The sequence below is a fragment of the Mauremys mutica genome, chromosome 1 (genome assembly GCF_020497125.1).
Source record: "Mauremys mutica isolate MM-2020 ecotype Southern chromosome 1, ASM2049712v1, whole genome shotgun sequence".
Lineage (NCBI taxonomy): Eukaryota > Metazoa > Chordata > Testudines > Geoemydidae > Mauremys > Mauremys mutica.
The window spans coordinates 129,715,888-129,742,681 of NC_059072.1; the positions used below are offsets into that span (position 1 = coordinate 129,715,888).

Here is a 26,794-nt window from a genome sequence, read left to right on the forward strand (position 1 = left end):
CTGTGACCAGATCCCCAAACACACATATTTTTAAATGCAAATGAAGCCTAATTTGAAGTCAGTGTTTCTGTAGTGCCTTGCATCCAAGGACTCTAAGCATTTTACAGATAATGAACCAAGCCTCACAATACCCTTTCATTATTATCATCAATTTACAAACTGGAGAAACTGAAGAACCTGGAAGTAAAATGTCAAGATGACCAAGGACACCAGTGCCCTATAACAGAACTTTCGGTGATTATGTTGCCATCCACTGTCGCAGCAAAAACTCAGAATCATGGGCTCAGGTCACAGCAGATGAAAAGCCTTTCAGTTCCTCTTTTAGTAATGACTTGTCTACATGGGGCAGACTGACTGACATAACTAATGTAACACCAATATTTAAAAAGGGCTCTAGAGGTGATCCCGGCAATTACAGACCGGTAAGTCTAAAGTCAGTACCGGGCAAATTAGTTGAAACAATAATAAAGAATACATAGAAGAACATAACTTGTTGGGCAAAAGTCAACATGGTTTCTGTAAGGGGAAATCATGTCTTACTAATCTGTTAGAGTTCTTTGAAAGGGTCAACAAACATGTGGACAAGGGGAATCCAGTGGACACAATGTACTTAGATTTCCAGAAAGCCTTTTATAAGGTCCCTCATGAAAGGCTCTTACGTAAATTAAGTTGTCATGGGATAAGAGGGAAGATCCTTTCATGGATTGAGAACTGGTTAAAAGACAGGGAGCAAAGGGTAGGAATAAATGGTAGATTTTCAGAATGGAGAGGGGTAATTAGTGGTGTTCCCCAAGGGTCAGTCCTAGGACCAATCCTATTCAACTTATTCATAAATGATCTGGAGAAAGGGGTAAACGATGAGGTGGCAAAGTTTGCAGATGATACTAAACTGCTTAAGATAGTTAAGACCAAAGCAGACTGTGAAGAACTTCAAAAAGATCTCACAAAACTAAGTGATTGGGCAACAAAATGGCAAATGAAATTTAATGTGGATAAATGTAAAGTAATGCACATTGGAAAAAATAACCCCAACTATACATACAATATGATGGGGGGCTAATTTAGCTACAGCTAATCAGGAAAGAGATCTTGGAGTCATTGTGGATAGTTCTCTGAAGACATCCCACACAGTGTGCAGCGGCAGTCAAAAAAGCAAACAGGATGTTAGGAATCATTCAAAAAGGGATAGAGAATAAGACGGAGAATATCTTATTGCCCTTATATAAATCCATGGTACGCCCACATCTTGAATACTGCGTACAGATGTGGTCTCCTCATCTCAAAAAAGATATACTGGCATTAGAAAAGGTTCAGAGAAGGGCAACTAAAATGATTAGGGGTTTGGAACGGGTCCCATATGAGGAGAGATTAAAGAGGCTAGGACTCTTCAGCTTGGAAAAGAGGAGACTAAGAGGGGATATGATAGAGGTATATAAAATCATGAGTGGTGTGGAGAAAGTGAATAAGGAAAAGTTATTTACTTGTTCCCATATATAAGAACTAGGGGCGACCAAAGGAAATTAATGGGCAGCAGGTTAAAAACAAATGAAAGGAAGTTCTTCTTCACACAGCACACAATCAATCTGTGGACCTCCTTACCTGAGGAGGTTGTGAAGGCTAGGACTATAACAGGGTTTAAAAGAGAACTGGATAAATTCATGGAGGTTAAGTCCATTAATGGCTATTAGCCAGGATGGGTAAGGAATGGTGTCCCTAACCTCTGTTTGTCAGAGGATGGAGATGGATGGCAGGAGAGAGATCACTTGATCATTACCTGTTATGTTCACTCCCTCTGGAGCACCTGGCATTGGTCACTGTCGGTAGACAGGATATTGGGCTGGATGGACCTTTGATCTGATCCAGGTTGGCCATTCTTATGTTCTTATGTTAACTATTCCAGAATAACTCCCTTGTGTGGACACTGTTCTGGAATGAAAGTGATTTTATTCTGGAATAATTACTCTTGCTTTCTGCATGAAGTAGATAGTCACTGTTATTTTGCAACAGAGTGTCCATGCAGGGAGATATGGCAGAATAATTATGCTGGAATAGCTATTCTAGTCAGTTTTACCTGTGAAGACAAGCCCTCAGGCTCTCCATTCAATTATGTACTTAGCTGTCAGATATGATTGCTGCTCCTCCCCGCTCCAGCTCACCTTGCCGCTGAGCAAGTGAAAGTGTTAACTTCATTGTGCAAACTGAGATGCTAGACAGTGAACTGTCTTGCAAGCTGCAACTAGTGATTTTCCCCTCTTTGCAAGAGAGACATGTTGACAGTTCAAGCTATTCAGATTTGACTCTACAATCCGTACCCTTATCTCCATGAGGGACATTTTTGAAAAACTACTCACAGTTGTACCAGTGTAGCAGTGTGGGAGCCTGACTGCATGCAGGGCTTTGGCTGCCAACTCAATTTTCAGCACTGTGTTGATTAGATTTCCTCCCAGCAGGGTTAGACGGTCCAGTACTGAGAGTGGTGTCAGCAGCTAGTGTTTACACTAAAATATAAGACCTTGTCTTCACTGCCAAAAGAGGTGTATTGTTTTTACCTCAGGGGGGTAATTAACTTTCCTGAGCTATCCTGAGTAAAAACATAGTGAAGACCAGACACTGCAGTTTTACTGTAAGGTAAATTGTGAGGTTAACAGCCTTATGTCCTATCCACGGTTAATCTCGTTAAAATTACCTCACCTAAAACTGAAGTGCCTTATCTTCACTTTGTTTTTAACCTCAAGATACCTCAGATGTGTTAGTTACCCTCAAGTAAAAAATACCCCCCTTTTAGCAGTGAAAACAATGCCTACCAGATTCCTAATGTTGCTAACACCACTGCAGCAGAATCACTTTTATCAAAGACGTGGCCTGTGATTCTTTCCCCTCTACTGTGCCATCCAACGAAAAGATCATTGGCCTTGTTTAAATACTTGCCATTGAATTATGGATTTAAGAGCCTAATTCTGAGGGCAGGTCTACACTACAAACTTGCACCGATGCAGCTGCGCCACTGTAGCACTTCTGGTGAAGATGCTCTAAGCTGATGGGAGAACTCCTGTCACCTTAATGACGCTACCTCCATGAGAGAAGGTAGCTATGTCAATGGAAGAAGCTCTCCGGGCTTAGCACTGTCTACACAGGGGTTTACGGTTAGATTAACTACGTTACTTAGGGGTGTGGATTTTTCATACCTTTGAGTGACAGTTATACCGAAGTAAGTGTGTCATGTAGACCTGGCCTCATTTACACGGTGGTCCCTTTACACTGGAATTTACACACACTGTAAGGGCTGATCTACATTGAGAACTCACATCTGCATAGCTACATCTGTCAGGGATGTGAAAAATCCAAACCCCAGAAAGACAAAGCTATGCAGACGTATTCCCTGGTGTATACAGCAAGAGGTTGATGGACGAATTGTTCCATTGACCTAGCTAACACCTCTCAGGGAGGTGGATTACTTACACTGATGGAGAACCTCTCCCGTCGGCATAGGTAGCATCTACACTAAAGGACTACAGAGGCATAGCTGCAGCTATGTTGCTGTAACAGTTTAAGTATAGACATACCCTAAGGCCCCTTTGCACAGCCAGAGTGATGTGAATGAGACCGTAAGGCAAGGTCTTCATGGGAAATTTTTTTCAGTATAGCCTAGGGTGTGAATTTAAACTGATACAGTTATATCAGTATAATCCCCGTGTCGATGCTCTTATTTCAGTATAAGAGTGTCTTTTTTCAGTTCAGTTTTTGTCACTTGATAAATGAATTAGAATTACTTGTTGTTTGATTTCACCTGCAGTAGCATCCCGCAGCTGGTCAGCCTTTGTCCTAACCCTGTAGTTACAGGGGCCACAGATTACGTTATGGTCCTGTTTTGGTGAGATCGGAAGCCAGAAGCAACAATAGTATTTATTTTTGCGTCTTCAGCATCTCTGATCCTACTGTGCTTCAGTGCCTAGGTGTTATGGTGACTGGCGTTCCATAAATACCATAACTAGACAGATGGGATAAGTAGATGCTAAGTGTCTCCAATCCCCATTGAAGTCAACTGAGTGCCAAATCCTTCACAGGAGGCGTTCAGTACCTCACAGTGGTCTAGCCCCATAGACTGGACACTGTACACTCCTGGGCTAGATTCACTTCAGTACCTCAGGCCTTGTCAATAGTTAACACCTGCTGCTCCTTGTGGGTGGTTGAGTTATGCCAGCAGGAGAGAGCTCTCTGCCACTGGTAGAGAGCAGCTACACAGGAGACATGGCCTTAGGTTTAATAAACTTAAACTAAACTGAAATAAACTTGGTTTAAACTAGAATAAAAATGTTTGCACCAGTTGAATTAAATTGGTTTCAATTCACACCTGTAGTTAAGCTGCATATGGCCAAAGCCTCAAAGCCTTCATGTTGTACCCTTCTGTGTTGGGGGTGTCAGCTGTGTCCTATGACAGGATTAACCCCTGCTGAGAGTCAGGGAGTATTTCTACTGTCATTCTCCGCAGGGGTTCTGCCAGGGGAGGGTATATGTAATTTAGTGCATCTGCGCTGCATCCTCTCTTCCAGGAGGGACTTCCAGGAGATGAGGTGTATCAGCAGAGTGCTAGCTATGCTCACCCTGTAGAGAGCTCCAGGCTCTCTGGTGGAGCGGGACTGTGAGTGCCTTGTGCTGTTGTGATCCCTCCAGCGGAATTTTCCATGGTTGTGAATCTGCAGGTCAGGTTACTATCGGAGAGAACCCAGAGGTAAATAGGGCCCTTAGTGTAAAACACTGGAGCTTTTTGCACTGTACAGTCAAAAGCACGACCATTGTTGGGAGGGTTCTCTTTTACAGTGAGGTTGCCCTCGCTTTCTCACTCGTCTGAGATACTTTTAATCTTGAAGAGTCTTTGTCCTTTAATCCTTTCCTGTACTACATTTGGCTATTGAGCCACTTTCAGGTTTTCCTGATGTTGAATAAGATTGGGCCACACTGAGCATTTGGGGGAGAACTTTCATTTTGCCCAGGAATATTCCATCAGGTTTGGATTGAATCCCACTCTTTCTTAGTCCCTGCCCTCTTTTCCCATGAGAACAGGTGACAAAAAGCCATGAGAGATCTGAGGGAGATTTCTTTAGGGACTAAGTTAAAATGAGTGTTTTAGCGGGGGAGGAAACAACACCTGACATCTATACTGGAAATACCTGTTTGGTATGGAGCACTATGCCTTGTACGAAGTGCTTTGCCTTCAGTGTGCTTGTTAGGATGTGAATTCCTTTGTTGCAGCAAGACAAACAACAGAGACCAGAGCAGCAGTTGCATTTCTGCTGTTTGTTCCATCTTCGATGCCTCATGGGTGTGAGTTTCAGTTATCCCGTTTCCCAGTTCCTGGCACGCTTCTTACACAGCCCTGATTTTGAGCTCCCTGCCATCTTTCCACAAACACAATACAAAGGCCAAACGCCTTTGAGCCTCCCACCCCCACGTTCCCATTCCCAGTCGGATGAACCCAGACTTCCTCTTCTCTGTTCCTTCCCCAGCCCCACCCTCATGACTGTGCACAGCACAGTTCCAGATTCTAATCTCTCTCCTGAGTATGTCACCTTTGTATCTGGGTGCAAGACAAAAGCTATGTAAGGCCAGTTGTATTGTAAAATCTGGCAACCTTCTCCTCAGTTTTGATTTTACTGAACTGCATAAATAGTTGTCTGTCAAGCCTGTGTACACTCTTTCTCTCTCACACACACACATACACTCTCTCTCTTCTGTACAGAGGGTGAGAAGGGTTTCTTGATTCCTTGTTGACTTCCCTCCTCCCACCAATAATTATTTTATACCCTGAAGCATGAGATTAGATTACTTTTATTATCTTAGCTGACATAGCAACAGATGGTTTTTAATGGTCACAAAATTAGACAGCCCTTTTGAAAATCCAGTCTCAGTATTTGTCTTAATGTAGCAGTAAATCCCACAGTAGAATTTCCCTTTTTCTTCTAAAAGTTTCTGTAACTGGGTTGACCAATAACCATGCATTAGCCTTGGCTGTGGATAGAGGTTTATGTGTGGATGTAAACTGTAAACAATTGTGCTTGCCCACAAGCTATCATTTTGTTAGAGAACTGGTAGAAATCTGGGGGAGATCCTGAGCTGGTATAAATGATTGTAGTTCCATTTAAGTAAAAAAATAGATTATGCCAGAGAAACTTTGGACTAATCTATACAGCAAGGAGCAGACCTTAGCTGGTATATATTGTCATAGCTCCATTGACTCCTTGACTAAGTTTCTTTGGCATGATCTATTTTTCTATAAAGCCATATTGACTTCCATGTGAGTGATTGATCTATACTAAACAAATTTATATAATGGTCTGCAGTGTGAGATATTGGTGGAAATAGAAATATTTCTCTTTAACCAAAGGAAGAGGATTTCAGCAGTGGATACCCAGTGCGTAAGAGAGAGAGAGCTCGGTTTCTTGGCCATGGGACCTACAGTATCATCAGAGTGACTCCCTTACTTATCTCTAGTGAAATATCATATAACCTAGTGAAAATCTATATTCTGTGCACCCAAGAATCTTAGCCTGGTTACTAGCAGTGTTACCTGTTCCAAGAGTGGGTATGTTTAAGAGTGACCTAGTTATTATGACATCAAGCAGGGCCACCCAGAGGATTCCAGGGGCCCGGGGTCTTCGGCGGCGGGGGGCCCTTCTGTTCCTGGACCCGCTGCCGAATTACCGCCGAAGCGGGACCCGCCGCCGAAGTGCAGCCCGGTCTTCGGTGGTAATTCGGCGGCGGGGGTGGGGTGGGTCCCCACCGTGGGTCTTCGGGGCACTTCGGCGGTGGGTCCCGGAACGGAAGGGCCCCCCGCCGCCGAAGACTGGGCTGCACGTCGGCGGCGGGACCCGCTTCGGCAGTAATTCGCCAGTGGGGGGTCCTTCCACCCCGGAGCGGAAGGACCCCCCGCTGGGGAAGACCGGGAGCGGAAGAAGCTCCTGCGCCCTCTTGCCCCGCCCCCTCTGGGCGGCCCTGACCCTATCCACCCCCCCCAGAACACCCACAATCCAAACCCCCCATTCCCTGCCCCCTGACCGCTCCCCCAACCTCCGCCCCCTCCCTGTGCCCTGACTGTCCCCAGGACTCCCTACCCCTGGCCCCAGCCTCTTACCCCCGGCTCCCTCCTCACCCAGAGCCTCAGCGCCTCGCCCGACAGCTGCAATGTGTCTCCGCCGGGGCCTGAGCTCCGTCCCGCTCAGAGCCGCGTGGTGAGGGGGCGGGGCTGGGAGCTCGCGCCGAGCGGAGGGAGCTGAGCTCAGCCCGGAGCTCCCAGCCCCGCCCCCTGACCACGAGGCTCGGAGCGGGGCTGGGCTCAGGGGCCCCGCCGGAGACACGCTGCGGCGCTGTCTGAGACGCCGCTTGATGTGCTAAGGCTCCAGGAGAGGGGCGGAGGCGGGAGCCTCAGCTGTTCTCTTGGGGGCCCCTGCGGAGCCCGGGGCCCGGGGCAAATTGCCCCCTTTGCCCCCCCCTCTGGGCGGCCCTGACATCAAGGTCACTGGTCAGATATGCTACCATTTGAGGAAGTCACACAAAAGTCCCTTTCCAATATCATAAGTTACAACCTTCAGCCCCCAGTATTCTCTGGTCAAGGCTGACCATACATTCAGAGTGCACAAACTGTCATGACACTCAAGTTTTAGGTACAATATGAAACCTTATTGCAAATCTAAGGGAGACTAGCTGGCATTGCTATCAGCTCTTAATAGATTTTAGGAACGGTTTACATCTCACAGCTCATTCACGCATATATCCAGAAATACATACAGGCAGAGATATAGCTAGATAATATTAATAATGTACAGATAACTATAATCTACTTCTGTACTTCAATAATGGCTTCCATTTGAGGAGCTACAAACATTAATTAATTAAACTTACAAGGCAGGGAAATATTATCATCCCCATATTGCAGATGTGGATAATGAGGCAACAGATAGGATAGTTGACTTGCTGAGGGTCACAATGGAAGTTTGACAGAACTACGAACAGAACTCAGATCAAGAGAATGTATGTGGTACAAAGCTTTTACTGGGATTGCTACAATAAGCCTGTGTGGCAGAGCCAGGGGTGAGCTATGTAAATCATTCTAAGCCCAGTTAAAAACTTTATACTGTGTGACAGACCCAGACCAGTGGGGTACAGGAGTCTGGTCCTGTTGGTATCCAGGAAGTGGGTGGGCGAAGCCCGCCCACTGCTAAAGGACCTCCCCCCAGCCTAAGGGGAGGATCCACAGGTCTGGGATACTAACTAATTACGGGGGACAACTAAGGAAAAAACCAGGATCGGGAGTGAGGTTACAGGAGTCTGGTAGAGGGCAAATATACTGGTCACTGGATGAGTAGTTTTCTGTTCCCTGAGTGACCAGAGCAGGGGCTGCACTAGAGTAATCAGGAACCTGCTAGAACCAATTAAGACAGGCAGGATAATTAAGACACCTGGAGCCAATTAAGAAACTGCTAGAATCAGTTAGGACAGGCTGGCTAATCAGGGCACCTGAGTTTAAAAAGGACCTCACTTCAGTTTGTGGCATGTGTGAGGAGCTGAGAGGGAGTGGGAGTGCGAGTGCTGTTGGAGGACTGAGGAGTACAAGCATTATCAGACACCAGGAGGAAGGTCCTGTGGTGAGGATAAAGAAGGTGTTTGGAGGAGGCCATGGGGAAGTAGCCCAGGGAGTTGTAGCTGTCATGCAGCTGTTACAGGAGGCACTATAGACAGCTGCAATCCACAGGGCCCTGGGCTGGAACCTGGAGTAGAGGGCGGGCCTGGGTTCCCCCCAAACCTCCCAACTCCTGATCAGACACAGGAGGAGTTGACCCGGACTGTGGGTTCCACCAGAGGGGAAGATCACTGAGGCGAGCAAATCTGCCACTAAGCGCAGGACCCACCAAGGTAGAGAAGGAACTTTCTCACAACTGTAACATCATTTTTAATGCCACTTGTACAGAAAAGCACTTTTGGAGAAATTTTATAGATTTAAAAAAAATAAACCATGGTCATATAACTCCATCTGTAAAGCTAGTTTGTCTTAATTACCCTGGTAACTACCTGATTTCTTAATTACCTTGCCCTGTAGTACAGATGGACAGGAGAGTTAAAAACCTTCTTTGAGGCCAAATCCTTTGTATTTAAGACAATGGGAGTTTCCCCCCTTAACTTCAATGGAAGCAAGTATTGGCCATTTATGTTTATTCATAAAATAGAAGAAATTGGAAAGCAAAACTGTGCCAACATACCTCTTGTTAACCTACTATCATACATCCCATAAATGAAAGATGTATATAATCAATGCTGTTCAAGATACCTGAAGCCTGCACCCACTCAAAATGATTCAGAAAAGAGAAGTGCCCAGTATCAGAGATTCTAAAGGACACAAAAATGTAAATCAAGGTTATATGTAAAATTTTGGGTCAGCCAAATGTTGGAGTCCTATAAATGTTAATCAAAGTATGTAACCAGAGTTTGTCAAAGCAGAGATGTGGTAATGTACTGCACACTCATTCCGGTGCATGTGCCCTGTCCCAGTCTGCTTGTAAAGGATACAACAGACTGAAATAATCCCAGTGTATTAGGGATACAGTGTACCTTCAGAGATAAAGGTTTTGCCTCTTAGGCCTGGTCTACACTAGGTGGGGGGGTCGAACTAAGGTACGCAACTTCAGCTACGCGAATAGCGTAGCTGAAGTCGAACTACCTTAGTTCGAACTACTTACCCATCCTCACGGCGCGGGATCGAAGTCTGTGGCTCCTCCGTCGACTCCGCCACCGCCGTTCGCGGGGGTGGAGTTCCGGAGTCGACGGGAGCGTGTTCGGAGTTCGATATATCGCGTCTAGATGAGACATGATATATCGAACTCCGAGAAGTCAATTGCTACCCGCCGACCCGGCGGGTAGTATGGACGTACCCTTAGTAATTCTTGCAACAGTATAGATTATTCCACTCTAGTATATAACTAAAAAAAGAGTACTTCTCTGTACAGCTTCAGGGTAGAATTTTCAGAAGTGCTGACTGTGATCTAAGTTCACTTCCATTGAAGTCAGCTTCCATTGACTTCAGTGAGAGCAGAGTTAGGCCAATGCTGAGTCTACCCTCAGCATTCTTCACTAGCTACTCAATTTTTGAAAACTTCCTGTTAGGCACAGGTGTATTTTCACCCTGCAATACATGTGCATACATTTCAGTTAGCGTAAAAGGGACTAGAATATGCAGGTTGTATTGCTAATCATACCACAGCCCATATAGGAAAAAAAACTGGTAGTTCACAGGGTGGAACATTATATCCATGAATGATCAAACAAGGGTAAAAACAATGCTCTGGAAGATCAGAGCCAGGAGGGGAGTGGAAGAAACAAACAGGGTGGGGGAGGGAGATTTTTTTAAAATTAAGATTCCTGTATTAACATTTGTTTTGCCATAGTGTCTTCCACTGAAAGAGTTCAACGTTTTTCATAAATAGTAATGAATTATCTGTCTCTTTAGGTACTTATATGGGTCTCCACTCTTTTATAAAACAAGCACCTCCCAAATAATTACCAAAACCAAACAAATTCAAAACCAGAAATTTCCTTCCTTCATTGCCTGCAGGAGAAAACTGGAATAGGCAGTTTAATTTATTGACATTTTTTTAAAAAATTGTAAATGTAAGAGGGTGAGGCTGGCATGTGAAGCGTTATTGACAAAAAGGGGACTTGACGAACATTCATGAGCGGGAGGACCGTGAAGTAGTTATGGTGCTAGCCCAGGATTTGAGAGGCTAAGATTCAATTCTCTGTTCTGCCACAGACATCCTGTATGACCTCCCGGAAGTCATTTAAGATGGGATCCACAAAGGGAATGAAGCATTGCAACATTGAGCATCATGATGCCTAGAAAAATCACAGGAACAACACTGATCCACCTATGCTCCCTAGACAATGAATGGGGGGAGATGAGTGCCTTAGAATGCACTCCACAAAGCCAATATAGTAGGCAGGGACCTGCCTAAGCCAGCCAGTGGGAGATGCCAACTAGACAGGTGTGACTTAAGCCCTGGATCTCTCTTGGATTTAGGCATGTAAGTACAGGCTGCAGAAAGGTGTCTATTTCTGCTTGGCAATCCACAAATGGGAACCAGCTACCTGATTCCAGGCACCTACGGTGTTTCTTGCCATAATGAGTTAGGCACCTGCCTCATGCCACACAAAACAGTCAGAGGAGGAGACAATAAGTATCTTTGTGGATAGAGGCCTTAGTCCGTCTGTGCCTCGGTTGTCCATTTGTAAAAATAGGAATAATAGCACTGCCCTGCCTCACAGGGGGAATGCGAGGGTAAATATGTTACAGATTATGAGGTGGTCAGATACTACAGTGATGGATCCCATTTAAGTATCATAGTTGTGATTGCCAGGAGGCCTGCAGCTTGCTCTTATCTCCAGTGAGAGTGAGTTTCAGAGGTCCATGTAATGCAAAACAGACCATGCCAGTTGCTGTGTTGTGGGAAATTAGGAAAAACGCTTTAGGTTTTTTTTCCCTCTGAAATTTTCTGCAAAAATACTCCAGTTTTTAATGAAAAACTGAATTATTGTTTTTAATCACGAGAAAATTTCAAATGGAATGAAGAATTTTCTGCTAATAAAAACTAATCATTTTTTTAAAAACAATTTCTCCCAAAATACCCCTCCCCCCCAAAAAACCCCAACCTTTGATTGCAAAATTTTCAACCAGCTTTGCCCCACATTCACAAGCCTCGTCGTATCAGTCAACATGCTAGGTTGCATTGTTCTCGTGGTATGTACCAGTTCTGGAAGGCATGATCACAGAGAGAGAGTCAACCTCTCAGGCAGGGCCAACACTATATTTAGTGAAGAGAGAGGCGCACCAAGGTGCTGTGCTTGTGGGGACTAGTTTTGCTAAGTAGCTGCTGCCATTTGTGTGAAACGTAGCTAGTTCTGAGTGCATGGCTTTGTTCCTCAGAGCATCCCTTATGAGGCAGGTTACAGAGGGTGCACCAGCAACGTTAATTCTGGTTTTAGAGCTAGTACAGGTTTTCAGAGATCCTACATTTCTAAAATGGGCAACACTACTAAAAATACCTCTAGACATTTTAACATAACTCACATGTATTAGTAATACTCCCATTTTAAGTTCTCCCACTCTGCATATTATTATCCCCATTTTAACAGATAATGAAACCCAGGCAAAGAGGAGTAGAATGACATGCTGAAGTGCTGGGTCTGAGAACCCAGATCTCTTGATGTCTCAGGCTGTGTTTTAACCATTTAACCATGTTGTCTCTCGTTAGTTTGTTGGTGAAAAAGGGCTTTTCTTTTGCCTTCCTGATAAAAGGCAACTATGAGGCCATTTAGGGTTCTGCCTGCACTCTTGTGGTTTATTCAAGACTATCCAAGGAATTGTGAATCTATAATTCACAGTTGCTTGTTATGAAGCTGTATGTGTGTGCCACATACACATCTCAAGGAAAAAGGGGGGAGCAGCTCAGCCTCTTGGCTTCTTCTGCCATAAGAGAGTGCCTCAAAACATCAAGCTAAAACAGGGGTAGGGAACCTATGGCACGCATGCCGAAGGCAGCACATGAGCTGATTTTCAGTGGCACTCACACTGCCCAGATCCTGACCACCACTTGCGGGAGCAGGGGGGCTCTGCATTTTAATTTAATTTTAAATGAAGCTGCTTAAACATTTAAACCTTATTTACTTTACATACAACAATAGTTTAGTTATATATTATAGACTTAGAGAAGGGGACCTTCTAAAAATGTTAAAATGTGTTACTGGCACGCGAAACCTTAAATTAGAGTGAATAAATGAAGACTCGGCACCCCACTTCTGAAAGGTTGCCGACCCCTGAGCTAAAATCTAAGTATCGGTTAGTGACCTAAGGAGTGTTTGCCAGGAGGGAATTTTAATTCACTTGTCCAAATAGAAGGTATTTAACCTCTTGCTCTCACATAATTATAGTACTTTGGTTTCTTTAAAAAGCACATTTAGAACTGGTGAAAGGTGTCAGCTTTATAATGTAGAACACTGAAGCCTTCTGTTCTATAGGAAAGGTATAACATGCACTCTTCTCCCAGCATGCCTTAGCACTGACCTAGAGCGACCACCTGGAGCAGGGAGCCAGTAGTTTAGTCTCCATGGTTGCAGGTTCCTTGGCTTCTCTGAAGAGACAGCCAACAAAGGGGTCAGTTAAGGCTAATTGTGTCAGTGGTTATTGGTGTACGGGTACTTCTCTATGTGAAATAAGACTGAGCCCAGCCTCTCATTTCAGAGAGCCTGTGAGCTGGTAATGACTTTCAGTCATTATTGATCTGAGAGATAGTCCGACCAGTGGCAAAAGCTTCTATCCCAGGCCTTTACTTCAGGTTGCTATTGGCTTGTTTCATCCCAAGGGCATGGAAGGCTGAGAAATGATGCCATAAATGGGGTCACTGTCTTTTCACCACAAGCTGATCCGCGAGCTCCCCAAATTCATCCCTGTTAGAAGTATCTGAATGATGTTGTCTTGCCCTTCTCTTCACAGACTGCAGGCTGCTTTGGGATTATGTCTATCAGCTGCTTTCTGACAGCCGGTACGAAAACTTCATCCGATGGGAGGACAAGGAATCCAAAATATTTCGGATAGTGGATCCCAACGGGTTGGCTCGGCTGTGGGGAAACCACAAGGTAAAGAGTGGTGGGGTTTTCCTCCCAGGGAATGTTGCCATTTGTAATATTCTGGAGTTCATCCAGAAACATTAAAGAGAGAAAGAGAAAGTAAAATAATGATGGAAAGATTTAATCTTTCATTCTGTTTGTGTCAGTTTACATATCTAAAGCATCCAACCTTCATCAGCAGGGACCACAGAAAGCCAGGCATTATATAAAGAGCCTGGTAGTTTGTGGGTGAAGACATTTAGCTAGAAAATGATATGGACTCAGGTTGTAATAGTTCTGCTTTCTGAAGGTATCTCCCTCCTCCTTAGGTCTGACCCCCTACTGGGTGCTCAGGCTAGCTAGAATGATGTCTGGAAGGGGCCATAATGTCTCTGGTATGGAGCTTTCTTAGGAAAACCACAGGTTAACAATTTAATAGAAATCTCTACTTGGGGACTCATCTGAGATTTGAGACATTGCCTGTTTTCTCTTTCCAAAGGCTGAGCTGCTTCGCATTCCTTGCCACATTGATAAAACAGCTATTGCCTGAGAGGAGAAAATATTATGTTGTAAGAAACACCAAATACAATAGCATTAGATCTTCCTTGTCTGAAAATGATTCTGATTTGCTTGCATTAAAGCAGTTGTCACCAGCCTGTCGATTGTGATCGACTGGTCAATCCTGGGGACTCTCCCAATCAATCGTGCTCTCCGGTGGTGCAGCGGGGCTGCCGCTAAGACAGGCTCCCTGCCTGCCCCGGGGTCTCTGCACCCTGCTCCGGCCTGCAATCATCATCCCCGCAGCTCCCATTGGCCGGGAATGGGGAACTATGGCCAATGGGAGCTTTGAGGTCGGTGCCTGCAGAGAGGGGCAGAGCTACGTGCCCCCGTCCCTCCTCCCAGGCTGTGATCAGAGAGAAGTGAATGGAGATTTGGGTGCCTCAGTTTTAGGTGCCCAACTTTGAGATACCTTAAAGGGACCTAATTTTCAGAAAGCGTTGAGCACCCACTGTCTGACAGGCCACTTTTGAAAATCTTGGCCTTACAGCACAGGGAGGCTTTGGAGAATAGGCACTTCTGCTGGAGAATGAGCCTGCTGGCAGCAGAAGGGCTTGGGTGAACAAAACCCAGCTTCTCCATTCTCACGCTCTCATTTGCCACTGGAGCCTTCCCTAAAGCATCACGGAGCCAGCCATGGCTCTCAATGGGAGGGGAAAACAAAACCAGAGTTGAGGGATCTGGGCTCAGTTAAGTAAGCAACTGATGGCAGTCGCTCATGTCAGGCATAGAATGGGCAAGCATTGCACAAGCTTCCCACACACAGCTGTGCCAGCGTATCTTATTTCAGACCTCTGACACTCTGCTATTATAGAGCTGCGCCCCAGCACAGCTCTGCCAATGCACCTCCTACTGTTCCAGAGCAGAGATTCTCCTGAGAAGAGATTCCCAGTGTGCCAAAGTGTGTGTGTGGGGGGGGGTTTGAAATGTAAACAGATGTACATATTAGTGGAATTATTCCTGATTTACACCAGAAAAAAGTGAGAGGAGAAACAGGCTCTAGATTTCAAAGTGCTGTGTAAACATTAACTAATTAATGGAGAGGAAGCCCAGAGGAGCACCACCTTTAACAGGAAGGAGTGCTGTCAAATAAAGTTTAGCTGTTCACAAGCTTTTACAAAAGGCCATCATTGAAAGTAAATCCTACATGGGGTGATACTCTCTTTCATAACTAAATCTCTTCTCGTGATGAAGGCCTTTGTTGAGCACAGTCCAATGTGACCTATTTAAAAATCGCTCCCCATTTTTGGAAGCCACCCTCATTCAAATCACACTGTGTGAAAAGAAAACCATAAAATGCTGGAGAAGCAGGATGGGCCTACAAACAGCAGAGGATCAGAGCAAGTAGCTTCTTTAACTAGCATGGTCTTTTCGCCTCGCTATGGTATTTCTATAGCTGCTTCCAAAGCTTTAGGAAGGGTGTACTGAACTGTGTCTCACTGCTTTTCTTTTGGAACAAACAGAACAGAACAAATATGACCTATGAGAAAATGTCCAGAGCCCTACGCCACTACTACAAACTAAATATCATCCGGAAGGAGCCAGGACAAAGGCTTTTGTTCAGGTAATTGTTCCTCTTTTTCTTCCCCCTTCTCTGCTTGGGGTGATTTCTTTTTGATGATAGCAGGAAGTAGTTTGGGGCAAGTTGCTCCACTACCAGCCATGTAGCACCATTGTCAATGGGCATAAAGCTGAAAGAGCTTTCCACACTGGTGCTTCCACACTTTCAGGGGGGCTGTACCAATGTACCAGACAAAGAGCCTGATCTACTGCTCACTGGAATCATTCCATTGACTCCAGCGGACACTGGATCAGGCTTTAAGACCGCAGTTGTGCGCCTCCCATTTGGTTTCACAGTTTAAGTCACAGCAGTGCTTGATTTAAACCCAAGTCTCTTGATCTCACCACATTGGAGCTTGAGCTACTTCAAACCTCCATCTTGTGATCACTCAACTGGGATTTGGAGTTCCCCTGAACACCAGCAGGGTTTATAACATGTACTGCGGAATGGGAGGTGTGCAGCGGCCGTGGAATGGAACCCAACATAGAGGTTTATAATGAACAGAGGAAAGGGGAAAGCTAGGGGAGCCATTCACGAAACCTGAAGTACCAGTATTGGTAATACATCCCAATGTTTGGGAACCACTGTTCTAGACAGTGGGAAACAGAGATGTAGTGGGTGTATATGTCTGTAATTTGTCAGGATCTAGGAGGAGCTCTGCATCTAGTGAGGCAGGATCACTGGAAACTGATCCCACTTTAGAGTCTGATGCAAAGCACCCTGACGCCATTCGGAGTCTCTCCTTTGACATCCATGGATTTTGGAACACTCATTTTAACTGGAAGGCAGGGTTTTGTTTGGGGCTTCTTAGCATAGTATGGAAAAAGAAATAACTAGAGCCAGTCAAAATAATTTACATTGAAAACATTTTTGATGGAAAAGAGAAGGTTCATGGAAACTTTGTGTTTTGGTAAAAAAAAAAGTTTATATAAAGAAGGACAAAGGAAAAAAGGGAGTAAATGGGGAGGGAAAAATCAATTATTTCAATTTTTGATGAGAAATTTTTTTTAAATTTCATACTTTCCAATGAACAATTGATGTTTTTTAGCTGGCCCTAATAATATTGAAAGAGAGACAGTGCAGCTGTAGAAAGTCACCCCATTCATTTTTTTCCCCTCACATCAGTGTAGAATAATGCGGAATGTGACTTTGTGAACAACATGCAGACTATTGTCTTAAAACCACCATGCAGAGTTGCTAACAGAGCAAGATGGAGGTAGTGAGAGATCTATAGTAGAGAGGCTGCGTGTTTTCTGTAGCACGAGAGGTCAGTGCTGATACTTGGCCTTGCTTAATTCACCAGCATTTACTTACTATGAAGCTGGAGGCCCCACTCAGTACAGTTGGCTTCTCCTCTCCCTTTCATGTGGGCCTGCCTTCATATCCAAATAGTGTACTTAAACCAACAGGTAATTAAATGTTTTTCTGGTTGTGTTCTAAGGAAGCCCATCAGTATCTGGGGGTTGCTAGGGGCAGGGCAGGCAGAAAACACTCGGGTGCTGGGGGCAAAAAAAAAAACTAGGAAGGAAGCACAGAGACTCTTACATACCTTTGAGGATAATGCCCATTGATTTCAATGGAAGTTAGGCACCTATATACTTTTGAGCATCTGGGTCAGAGTAACTAGGGAGATGTTGTGGCAGGGTATTAGGGATACTCAGGAGCCCAGGAAACTCAGGCTCATAGTAGGGATTAAGGGGGGAAGGCATTGATTGACTTGTGACTTTGTTTTGAAGGTTCATGAAGACCCCAGATGAGATTATGAGTGGCCGAACAGACCGCCTTGAGCACCTTGAGTCCCAGGAACTGGATGAACAAATATATCAAGAGGATGAGTGCTGAAGGAACCAACATGCACCACCTCAGTGGGTCCATGGGAGAAATGTCTGCCTGGGCATCTGGAGGAGTTTGGGAAGGGGAACAAGAACACAGGAGCAGAATATGGGGTCAACACTTACCTAGAAGACCATGCAGGACCCAAAGCACCTTAGTAAAAATAAAAACTAGCAGAGGTGGTGGTGGCGGCAGCAAGGTGGAGGAGAGAGAGCCTGGACTCATGCACTACTTCATTGTCCCTGCCAAGTCTCCCTTGACTTGTTTTTATTTTCCTTTTGTTGGTTTTTTTCATTCTTTCCTAATAAATATGCAGTTTGACTTTTCTTAATTCATGTAGGATGAGACGCCAGGTTTTGCTTTTTCAGAAGCCTTTCCTATGGAAATAAATGGAGCGCTATTATTTTCTGTGCAAGTCTCACAACATAAGTATGGTGACCGTGGCACAGAAGGGGTCACCCTGCTGGTTCCATTTACTCAGATCACATTTGCTCATGCTGGCACAAGGAAAGTCTCAAGCTACCAAGAAAATTTATCCACACACCCACCTACTAATTGAAAGGGGGAGGGGGAGAATATATTTTGCTACAAGCTTGGGACCCAGCGTATGTTGGGCTGGCAATGGGCTCCTGTTAACTGCTGGCACATGGACCAAATCATCTAAGTGCTCTGAGGAGCCGGGGGGCGGGAAAACAAGAAAAACCTCAGACAGAACACAATAGACTGATGCTGGCTTTTGCCCTTTCTCTAGCAAAGAAGATTTTGAATAGAAGTGACAAACAAGGTGGACTTTCTGGTTCAAGTCTTCTATCAAAAAGCAAGGGCTGAAGTATTTGTGATTACAAGTAGTTGCAATTTCCACAGCAGCTAGCAGTTTTTGAGGTAGAGGTGAAGGGCTGCTTTTACAACTTAAGGGGAAGGAAAAAGGAGGAAGATACAATTGCTTATAATACTCAGAAGCCTCCCCAGGATCAGCCGGCACTGCTGGAGAGAAAGTGAAATCAGAAGCATGAAGATGTGGTAGACAACCAGAGACCAAATAGCTATACTGGTATCCCGAAACTGGTTATTTGATGCCTCCCACTTCCTGCCCCACCCCTCCCAAAGGCAACTCTACCAGCCAGAGATCACTTCTCAGCTTACCCATTTTTAGCACTGTTTATTTTAAAAAAAATCCACCCCATTGCATTCTTGTCCTTTTAAGATATTCTTGTTTTGGCAGCCCCAGTTTGGTGTGCAGCCTTTAGGGCAAGAGCAGCTTTGGCTGCTGCCTGCTACTGGTGGAAGAAAGAACCTTGCCTAGATTGCTGTCAGCAGGAGCAATGGTCCTTTCATCCATATGGACTTTTATGTCAGAGACTGGGAAAACTATTTCCTTTTGTAATTGTACTTTGGTTGGTCCCCGTAGAGATGAGAATTGGTGGTTTCAGGACAAGTGATGAACCCATCAGCCATCTCTTGTTAGTCAAGGAAAAATCTAGCTGCAAAATATGCATTTGGGAAAGGAGGAGATCATGTAATTTTTCAACAAGGAGATTGGAGTTTCTCTGCACAGGCATCATGGGATGTCCAAAGGAAAGGAAGCCTGTGTCTGTTCATTAATAAAATCTCTTTTGTAGATCATAGGAGTATGAAATGGAAGACGTCAAGAGATCATTAAATCTATCTTACCAAAAAGCCCAGATACAAAACCTGATCTTAACCAAATATTGAACAGGAATGTTGCTATCCAGAAAACTTTCCATTTGGTTAGGCATGGTACCCTGTATATTTAAGTAACTGTAGTCTAATTTCACTGCAAGGTGCACTGAGTCACATATGGCAGAGGGAAGGGGTTTTTAATGGGCATAGAGTGCCACACCCTGGAATGAGAACAAACCCTTCCCAGTTGGCCTCACATGAAGAAAGACTGGGAATACATCTTCCTTCAAGCTTTATCCAGCCACATAACGAACTGTTTTTTTTCCATGCTCTGAGTGGATGTGCTTACAGATTGCAACACACTGTGTATTTGACTTTTTCCTGCATCAAAGAACAGCAGCAGCAAATATCAGCAAAAGAGAAGATCACCACCCCCCATCAGTCCTTGAGGTGGCTCTGAAACCCTTGAGTACAAAAAGGGTCAGTGGGAGAGGTGCTGAGGAATTCTGGCTCTGTGGCCATGGACCTGAAACTGAAGGGAGAGGAAGCTGTTTTTGTTTGGTTTTAGCTAAAGAAAGTGACCTTGTTCAAGGAGACAAGTGGCAGTCCCTTCTCAGGAGCGGAGGCTTAGATGATGAGGGAAAATACCCTCTGGCTTTAGCCATAGCACACAGAGCTGGCAAACATCTAACCAAGAAAACTCAAGCCAAAAAAAAAAACGGGGAGACTTCAACTGAGAAATGGAGAGGGAAACATCAAAAAGGCATCAGATTTAAAGGAAGTTCCTTACTCTTCACTTCCTTTCTACCATCTGAAAATAGAAAGAAAACAAGAGTTTGCCATTTGTATCCCTTGGTACTCTGGCCAGGACCAATAGGTGATCATCATTCATTTCCTCTGCTCCAACTACATGGTTGGAAGGAGGAGGAGAACTCTTGTATTTAAGGGCTCTAAGCTATGTTTTTTTGCTGTGTTGGTATTTGTGTGCTGAGGAGTTTGCCAATTTGGTCTACACACCCTTGCCATTTGTGGTGGCAAACATGGTGAAACGTCATCATGGGGATGGTAAAGGGGTGGAAGGTAAGGAATCCTGAACTCACACCTATTTGCCCCAGGGTGAAATTTCACAGAGAAGTTTTTGCCTTTGACAATAATTGGTAACTGACACCTGCAGAAACCAAGAAATAATCCAGATTGCAAAATATTTGAGCTATGTTTCCTTTCTGGTGTTATGAATGTTGGGAATTTTCTTTCACCACAGAACTATGGCATGTGACCCCCATCCCCTTTTAGAGTCCACTTCCTCCATCACATCCTTAATGAAGACGAGCTTTGCCAAGGAAGACCCATACAGATGCACCAGTAAGAATGAACATAGTCTTTGGATGCACAGCAGGCCCTTAGCATAGTGAATTTTACAGATAAGTGAGGTTGCCATCTTTCTGTCAAGATCTAAATGGCTTATGGAGTGGTAGAGCAAGTGCCAAGAGCTGGAGTGTATGACCGAGCAGCCAGCCAGGCTGAAGGGACTTGCAATATCTGAATTTGAGGTGTCCTTAGTATCCTGGGGGCCAGTTTGTTAGAAAAAGACTTCCACAGAAACTGTAGGAAATGGATTCCCTCCTGTCTTGCAGAGAGATCCATTTCTCACCTATACTGATAGTTCAGTCATGTTTTACCTACACTCCATAGGGCCTCCATTTTTGGAAGTGTGGTTATCAAGGAGAATTTTGCCCCTGAATACCCAGTGTAGGATTTGCCAACTGCCACGTAGCCCTACTTTCTGCCCACTCCCTCAGAGGAAACTGGAAAAGGGAGAAAGGTTTTAAGGAACCCCTTAACCACTGGGTGATGGGCCTTTTCTTGAAATAGTGTGGCTAGACAGGGCCCTCCCCTGCCATCAACTTGCTACAAATCTGTACAAGCCAGATCCTTCTGCAAACACAAGGGGGACAATGCTGCTTGGGCAGGACAGATGGCAGATCTGTAAGCCAATAAGGAAGCCTTTTTGCAGTTAAAGTCTCAAACCTTGTGAGGACTACCCATTGAGAAAACACTATTAGGGTCACCTGCATAAACACTAAGTAACCGCAACCACTCGCGATCTCCGATAAATACTGAGCATGCATTCTTCATGATTTCTCTTTATATGACTGCAACCATGTGCAAATCCAGAATGCATTTTTTTAAATGAATTCTAGTCTGTTTTTATTGATGGCTTTTTAAAAAAAAAAAATAAGGTGTGGGGTTAAGGGACTGAATCAAATGAATGTAAAAAAAAAAAAAAGCCTATTCTCAGGGCCAGTGAGTTGCAAATAATTTTTAAAAGTGTCTGTAATTACATCATCTCAATAAAAAAAATGTTTAATATAAAAATGGGAATGCCACGTTTCTGTTGATCTGATCATTGCAAGATGCAATTTTAAGCTATTACGGTTCCGGTGTGTTGCAACTGCTTTTCCACCAAGGGAATACACACAGAATGCAGCAGCAGTTTTCAGTCACAAAAAGAAACCAGCAGGCTTGCCATTGCCATTGCCAAACCTACGTGGGCAGAGTCTGATCTTTCATGCTTCCTTTGGTTTGTAATTTGAATCCAATCCCTCAGAGCATTCTCTCTGTTCTCTTACTTACTAATGGATCCCACCCCACTTGTTCACAGATCAAACAAAGTATATACCCCAGTTTCCCTTTGCTGCAGTACAAGCTGCTTTGGAGAAGGGCTAGAGAAGGAAAAGGCTGAAGTAACATGAGGAACCAGCGTTGCAGCTTTTTTCTGTCAAACATCTCAACAGTCATACAGAAAATGAAGCAGTCTGGGGACTAGGATTTCTCTTATAGATTGTTGATGTCCACAAAAAACAGCAGCCAGCTGACCTAGGACCATAGCAGCTAATATTCTACACTTTTACCACATGGCAAGCCCATTCCCAAATCCAGTCTCTTGGTCCCTGGCTCCGTCAGGGCTGGGGTACTATGAAGGCAAAGTTCAGCCCTATAGGGCAGGTGGTCACCCTCCTCTCACTGTGCTGCCACTCTGCTCACTGGGAGTCAGGAGATGTGGGTTCTGGGCACTGTTTCCTCACAAGCATCCCCTTGCAGATCAGTGAGACTCTGCTGTAGCCTGCCTCAGATTCTCTTCCTTAATGGAGTAACAATGAGGTCACTTAGCCCAGTAAAAGAGAAGCCAAACACTACTCTTTAGTCAGCTACCGCCCTTCGGTAAAGCTGTCTGAAAGGGGCACTTGTACAAGGACTTCAAGGCCCTTAGCTCAGAGTTCAGATAAAACTTAAAAGTCCCAAAACAAAAGGTCTCTAGATTCCCTTCAGTGGTGCCAGTCACAGGCTAGGCATCTGATGCCTTGAAGGGGTAGCCTTCTGATACAACCCCAAACTGCCCATGTGACCTAAGCGCAAATTACCATCTGTAAAATGGGGCTCGGAGTGCTGGCATGCCTGTTGATGGGTAATTCATGAATGTCCTTAAAGCGCTCCTCTGGCTAGCTGCTACCTTTGATATCACAGCAGGTTCATTCGGCCAGCTGTGCGTGGTGCTTTCTGGGGTGGCTGGCAGATGTTAAGATTAATTTGTGTTGTGAAGTAGCTCAAGACTGAGAGTTACCCACATACAACAATTATAATCTGGTGTGGCGTGACCGCCAACATATAAACGATGTACATAGACTGTTCATACATGGTTATAAAAAGTTTGAGGGGGGCGGGAGGGAAATGCACCTGTGTAGCTAGGGCCCCTGCTAAAAGGAGATTCCCTAGGCTGTGCCATGCTTCTGGCCTCAGAGGTGTTTTCTTGCTTTTTAGCCAAGAAGCCAATTTAATCGACACATTTACACAGCCTTTGGGCTGTTGTTTGAAGGCATTTGGAACAGTGGCAGGAGCAGCAATTTGGGGATTATGATTAAGTTTTGGAATGGGAAGGCGAGTCAATGATTTGGGGTCAGGAATAGTTTAAGAACCAAACCCTCTCACTTACTCAGGGAGCTCAGGCCCAGAGCCTCTCAGAGAATTAGGTGCCCAGTTCCCACTGATTTCAATGGGAACTAGGCACCTATCTACCGCTGAGGATCTAGGTCTCAGTGCACCTCCCGTTGAGCATCCCAGCCCAGGGAAGGAGTACACACTCAGCATCTTTATTTTGCTTTTATAAACTGCTACTGGAAGGTACCAGCCTGAGAGTTGGGGCTATGAAGTCATCTGCTTATTCACAGAACACAAATCACACGGTCAGCTGCTGTGGAAGCTCCACCCTCCCTCCCCCAACATTTAAAAAAAAAATTTAAGAATTTAAATTAATGGAGATATCCTATCTCCTAGAACTGGAAGGAACCTTGAAAGGTCATTGAGTCCAGCCCCCTGCCTCCACTAGTAGGACCCAGCACTGATTTTTACCCCAGATCCCTTGGTGACTCTCTCAGGGATTGAACTCACAACCCTGGGTTTAGCAGGCCAATGCTCAAACCACTAAGCTCTCCTACCCCCATTTGCCCAGGTCTGACTGCAGGTAACACATGTAGGCTCGAGAAGGGTGGTCAGGCTCCATGCCCACCAAACTGTGGTGTCTCCATTCAGCCTGCCAGAAAGATTGTCAATTATAAGGGTGCTTTTTATGATGTGGACACAAGTATTTCTTACTGGGATTTTTTCCAACATGCTTTAAAACGGGGACTTGGCATACAAGCCAAGCCAGCAGCTTCCAAGCAAACTATTTCCTTGGAGATTTATATAGATTCAGGTCATGTTTATTTCAGCTTTAAACCCAAAGCTCTTCTCAGCGACCCCAAAAAGAAACCACCTAGGAAGTGTGTGATTGAATCAGAAGAGAACTCACATTTTCCCAGGTGCTGGAAGCCACAGAACGAGACAGTGTTACTCACTCCAGTGAATGACTGTTCTCCAGTGAGGTGTATAAACAGTCCAGTACTAAAATGCTCCAGACCTTGGTAAAGCTATCCCATTCCTATGCTGTAGCACCATTTAGTATCCCAGTCCTGTATTCCCACTCATCTACCTGTATGCCTAAATCCTAATGTACCACACTGTGTGCTATTTCAGCTTCATAACTACCCTCACAGCTCTGCCAGCCTGCTTCTATCCTAGTCAGCAGTAACAACCCCCCCCCCCCAATGTAGTCCACTTGTGCACAAATTGGAAATCATACCAAATTTGGTGGTTAAAGTTCATCAGATAAACAAACATTCACTAATGGTGGGGCTGAACCAACACAGCCATTTTCACTTTAGATCTAAGAGTTGTTTAAATGCAGATCATCCCTGCATTACCACGATGTGTCAAGTTCTAGCCCAAACAAATGTCTTTCGTTGTTGAAAGTTAAATAGAAAGCAGGTACTGGGGCATAAGGACAAGAGCAGCATTCCCAGCACTGAGCCTAACTAAGGTTTTATTTGGATATCTAATATGCACCTTTTCATATTGATTTATTACATTACCGTGGTGCAGCAATACACAGAACAATGCAGAATTACAGCTGGTCAAAAAGTTAAGCATATTCCATGAACGCCTACCTCCAAAAGACATAGTGGAATGTGTTCAACTATCAGCCCTAGGCCCAGCATAAGGAGCGTGTCAGGGAGCAGAGAGAGGGGGGGAGGGAAGAGGCCTGATCACACTGTGCTCCAGCTATCCCCAGCTGTGGACTGGCTTCTTACGGACTGCTGAAGTCAGGAGGAGTTTAGAGCAGCACCGGAGGCCCTGGAGCATCACCAGGGAGGAAGGAGACAGAAGCATTCCAGGGAGCCAGCATTGCCTATGCCCAGAGGCACTGAATACTGGACCAACACAGCTGAGGATCCAACTTGAAACATCTGAGCCCAGGGCAAGAAACAATATTCAGTGAGGAGAACACATTATGTTCTTTCCAGATTTCCTGTCTTTCTACAGCTTTAGTCAAGTTCTTACATTGAAACAAAAGCTGAGAAGGCACAAACATTAATCAGTTCTAAAGCCAGAAGGGACCATTGTGATCATCTAGTGCAGTGGTTCCCAAACGTTAACAACCTGTGAACCCCATTCACTAAAATGTCAAGTCTCGTGAACCCCCTCCTAAAAATGAATATTTCCAGGGATTTGCTCCTTTACCGGAGTATAAATTATAAAAGCAGTGACCTTGAAAATATAAAAATTGTTTTTATGACATGCTTATTACACACTATTAATATTATTAATTATTATTACAATATTTTTATTACATGATGAAAACGGCAATGCTCTTCCAAGATCTCACTTTTGTAGCTTGTATCATTTTGAACAAGCCTGTTATAAGACAAGGCTCCCATGTTTCATCAAGGAGTATCAGATGTGAAACAGCATGAAGATATTTAAGAAGCCAACTCAAAGAGTTCCTCCTGCACAAGCATTCAGGTCTTGAGCAGTCCAGGCAAACAACACACATAACAACAAAGCTTAAACTTGTTCTTCATAATAATTTTAAAAACAATACTAGCTGCCTATTTAATTTTAAAAACAGCAAAAAGTATCCACCTCCCTTTCCATTTCTTATAAGAAGTGTTGAAGTTTAAATCTCCTCAGTGTGATAGATATGCTTGCTTTGATCTGCTTAGCTCTTGGAAGTCCAGGGGCTCCGGGCTGCTGGCCCTGTGGTGCCCGGGGTCCCTAGGGACAGCTCTGTCCACCATTAGGGAATTTTTTTCCCACGAACACCCTGTAACATTTTGAAAACCCCCAGGGGTTCACGAACCCCAGTTTGGGAACCACTGATCTAGTGTGACCTCCTGTAGAACACAGAGCATAGAACAGGGGTCAGCAACCTTTCAGAAGTGCTATAATATAATAATAATTGGAGATATACCAATCTCCTAGAACTGGAAGGGACCTTGAAAGGTCATCGAGTCCAGCCCCCTGCCTTCACTAGCAGGACCAATTTTTGCCCCAGATCCCTAAGTGGCCCCCTCAAGGATTGAACTCACAACTCACACACTGTGCCGAGTCTTCATTTATTCACTCTAATTTCAGGTTTCGCATGCTAGTAATACATTTTAATGCTTTAGAAGGTCTCTTTCTACAAGTCTATAATATATAACTAAACTATTGTTGTATGTAAAGTAAATAAGGTTTTTAAATGTTTAAGAAGCTTAATTTAAAATTAAATTAAAATGCAGAGTTCCCCGGACCGGTGGCCAGGACCTGGGCAGTGTGAGTGCCGCTGAAAAAGAGGTTGTGTGCCGACTTCGGCACGCGCGCCATAGGTTGCCTACCCCAGCATAGAACTTCTCCAAATCGTTACTTTCTTCCTTCCATCGTCTATGTGCAGGACATGTTGGTTATTCCCCCTCTCCACATCCCCCAAAAAAGAGACATCTGGATACTAAATGACAAGCTGCCAAATGCCCACTGAAATGTTTGTGTGCAAGTATGCATAACCATGCACGTGCTAATGCTGAGTGAGTTGGGGAACCTGCCAATTTCTTTAGCTTGCCACAAGCCCGGATCTAGCTGAGTGAAAGTAATCAGTGAACTTAAGAGGAAAGTATTTTTTTTTCCTTGTTGCCACAATGTTTT

At 44.6% G+C, this 26,794-nt stretch overlaps 1 protein-coding gene across 4 annotated transcripts in view; it reads left to right on the forward strand.

The window, feature by feature from the left end:
* The window catches only part of ETV6 (ETS variant transcription factor 6), a 171,355-nt gene extending 149,771 nt beyond the window's left edge, over nucleotides 1–21,584 (forward strand). For all 4 annotated transcript variants that reach the window (XM_044998555.1, XM_044998563.1, XM_044998545.1 and 1 more), the window contains 3 exons: nucleotides 13,535–13,677; nucleotides 15,669–15,769; nucleotides 17,503–21,584. In XM_044998555.1, coding sequence (XP_044854490.1) covers nucleotides 13,535–13,677; nucleotides 15,669–15,769; nucleotides 17,503–17,608 — 350 coding nt within the window. In that variant the 3' untranslated portion in view covers nucleotides 17,609–21,584. The remainder of the gene's footprint in view (nucleotides 1–13,534; nucleotides 13,678–15,668; nucleotides 15,770–17,502) is intronic.
* Nucleotides 21,585–26,794: the final 5,210 nt, after the last annotated feature.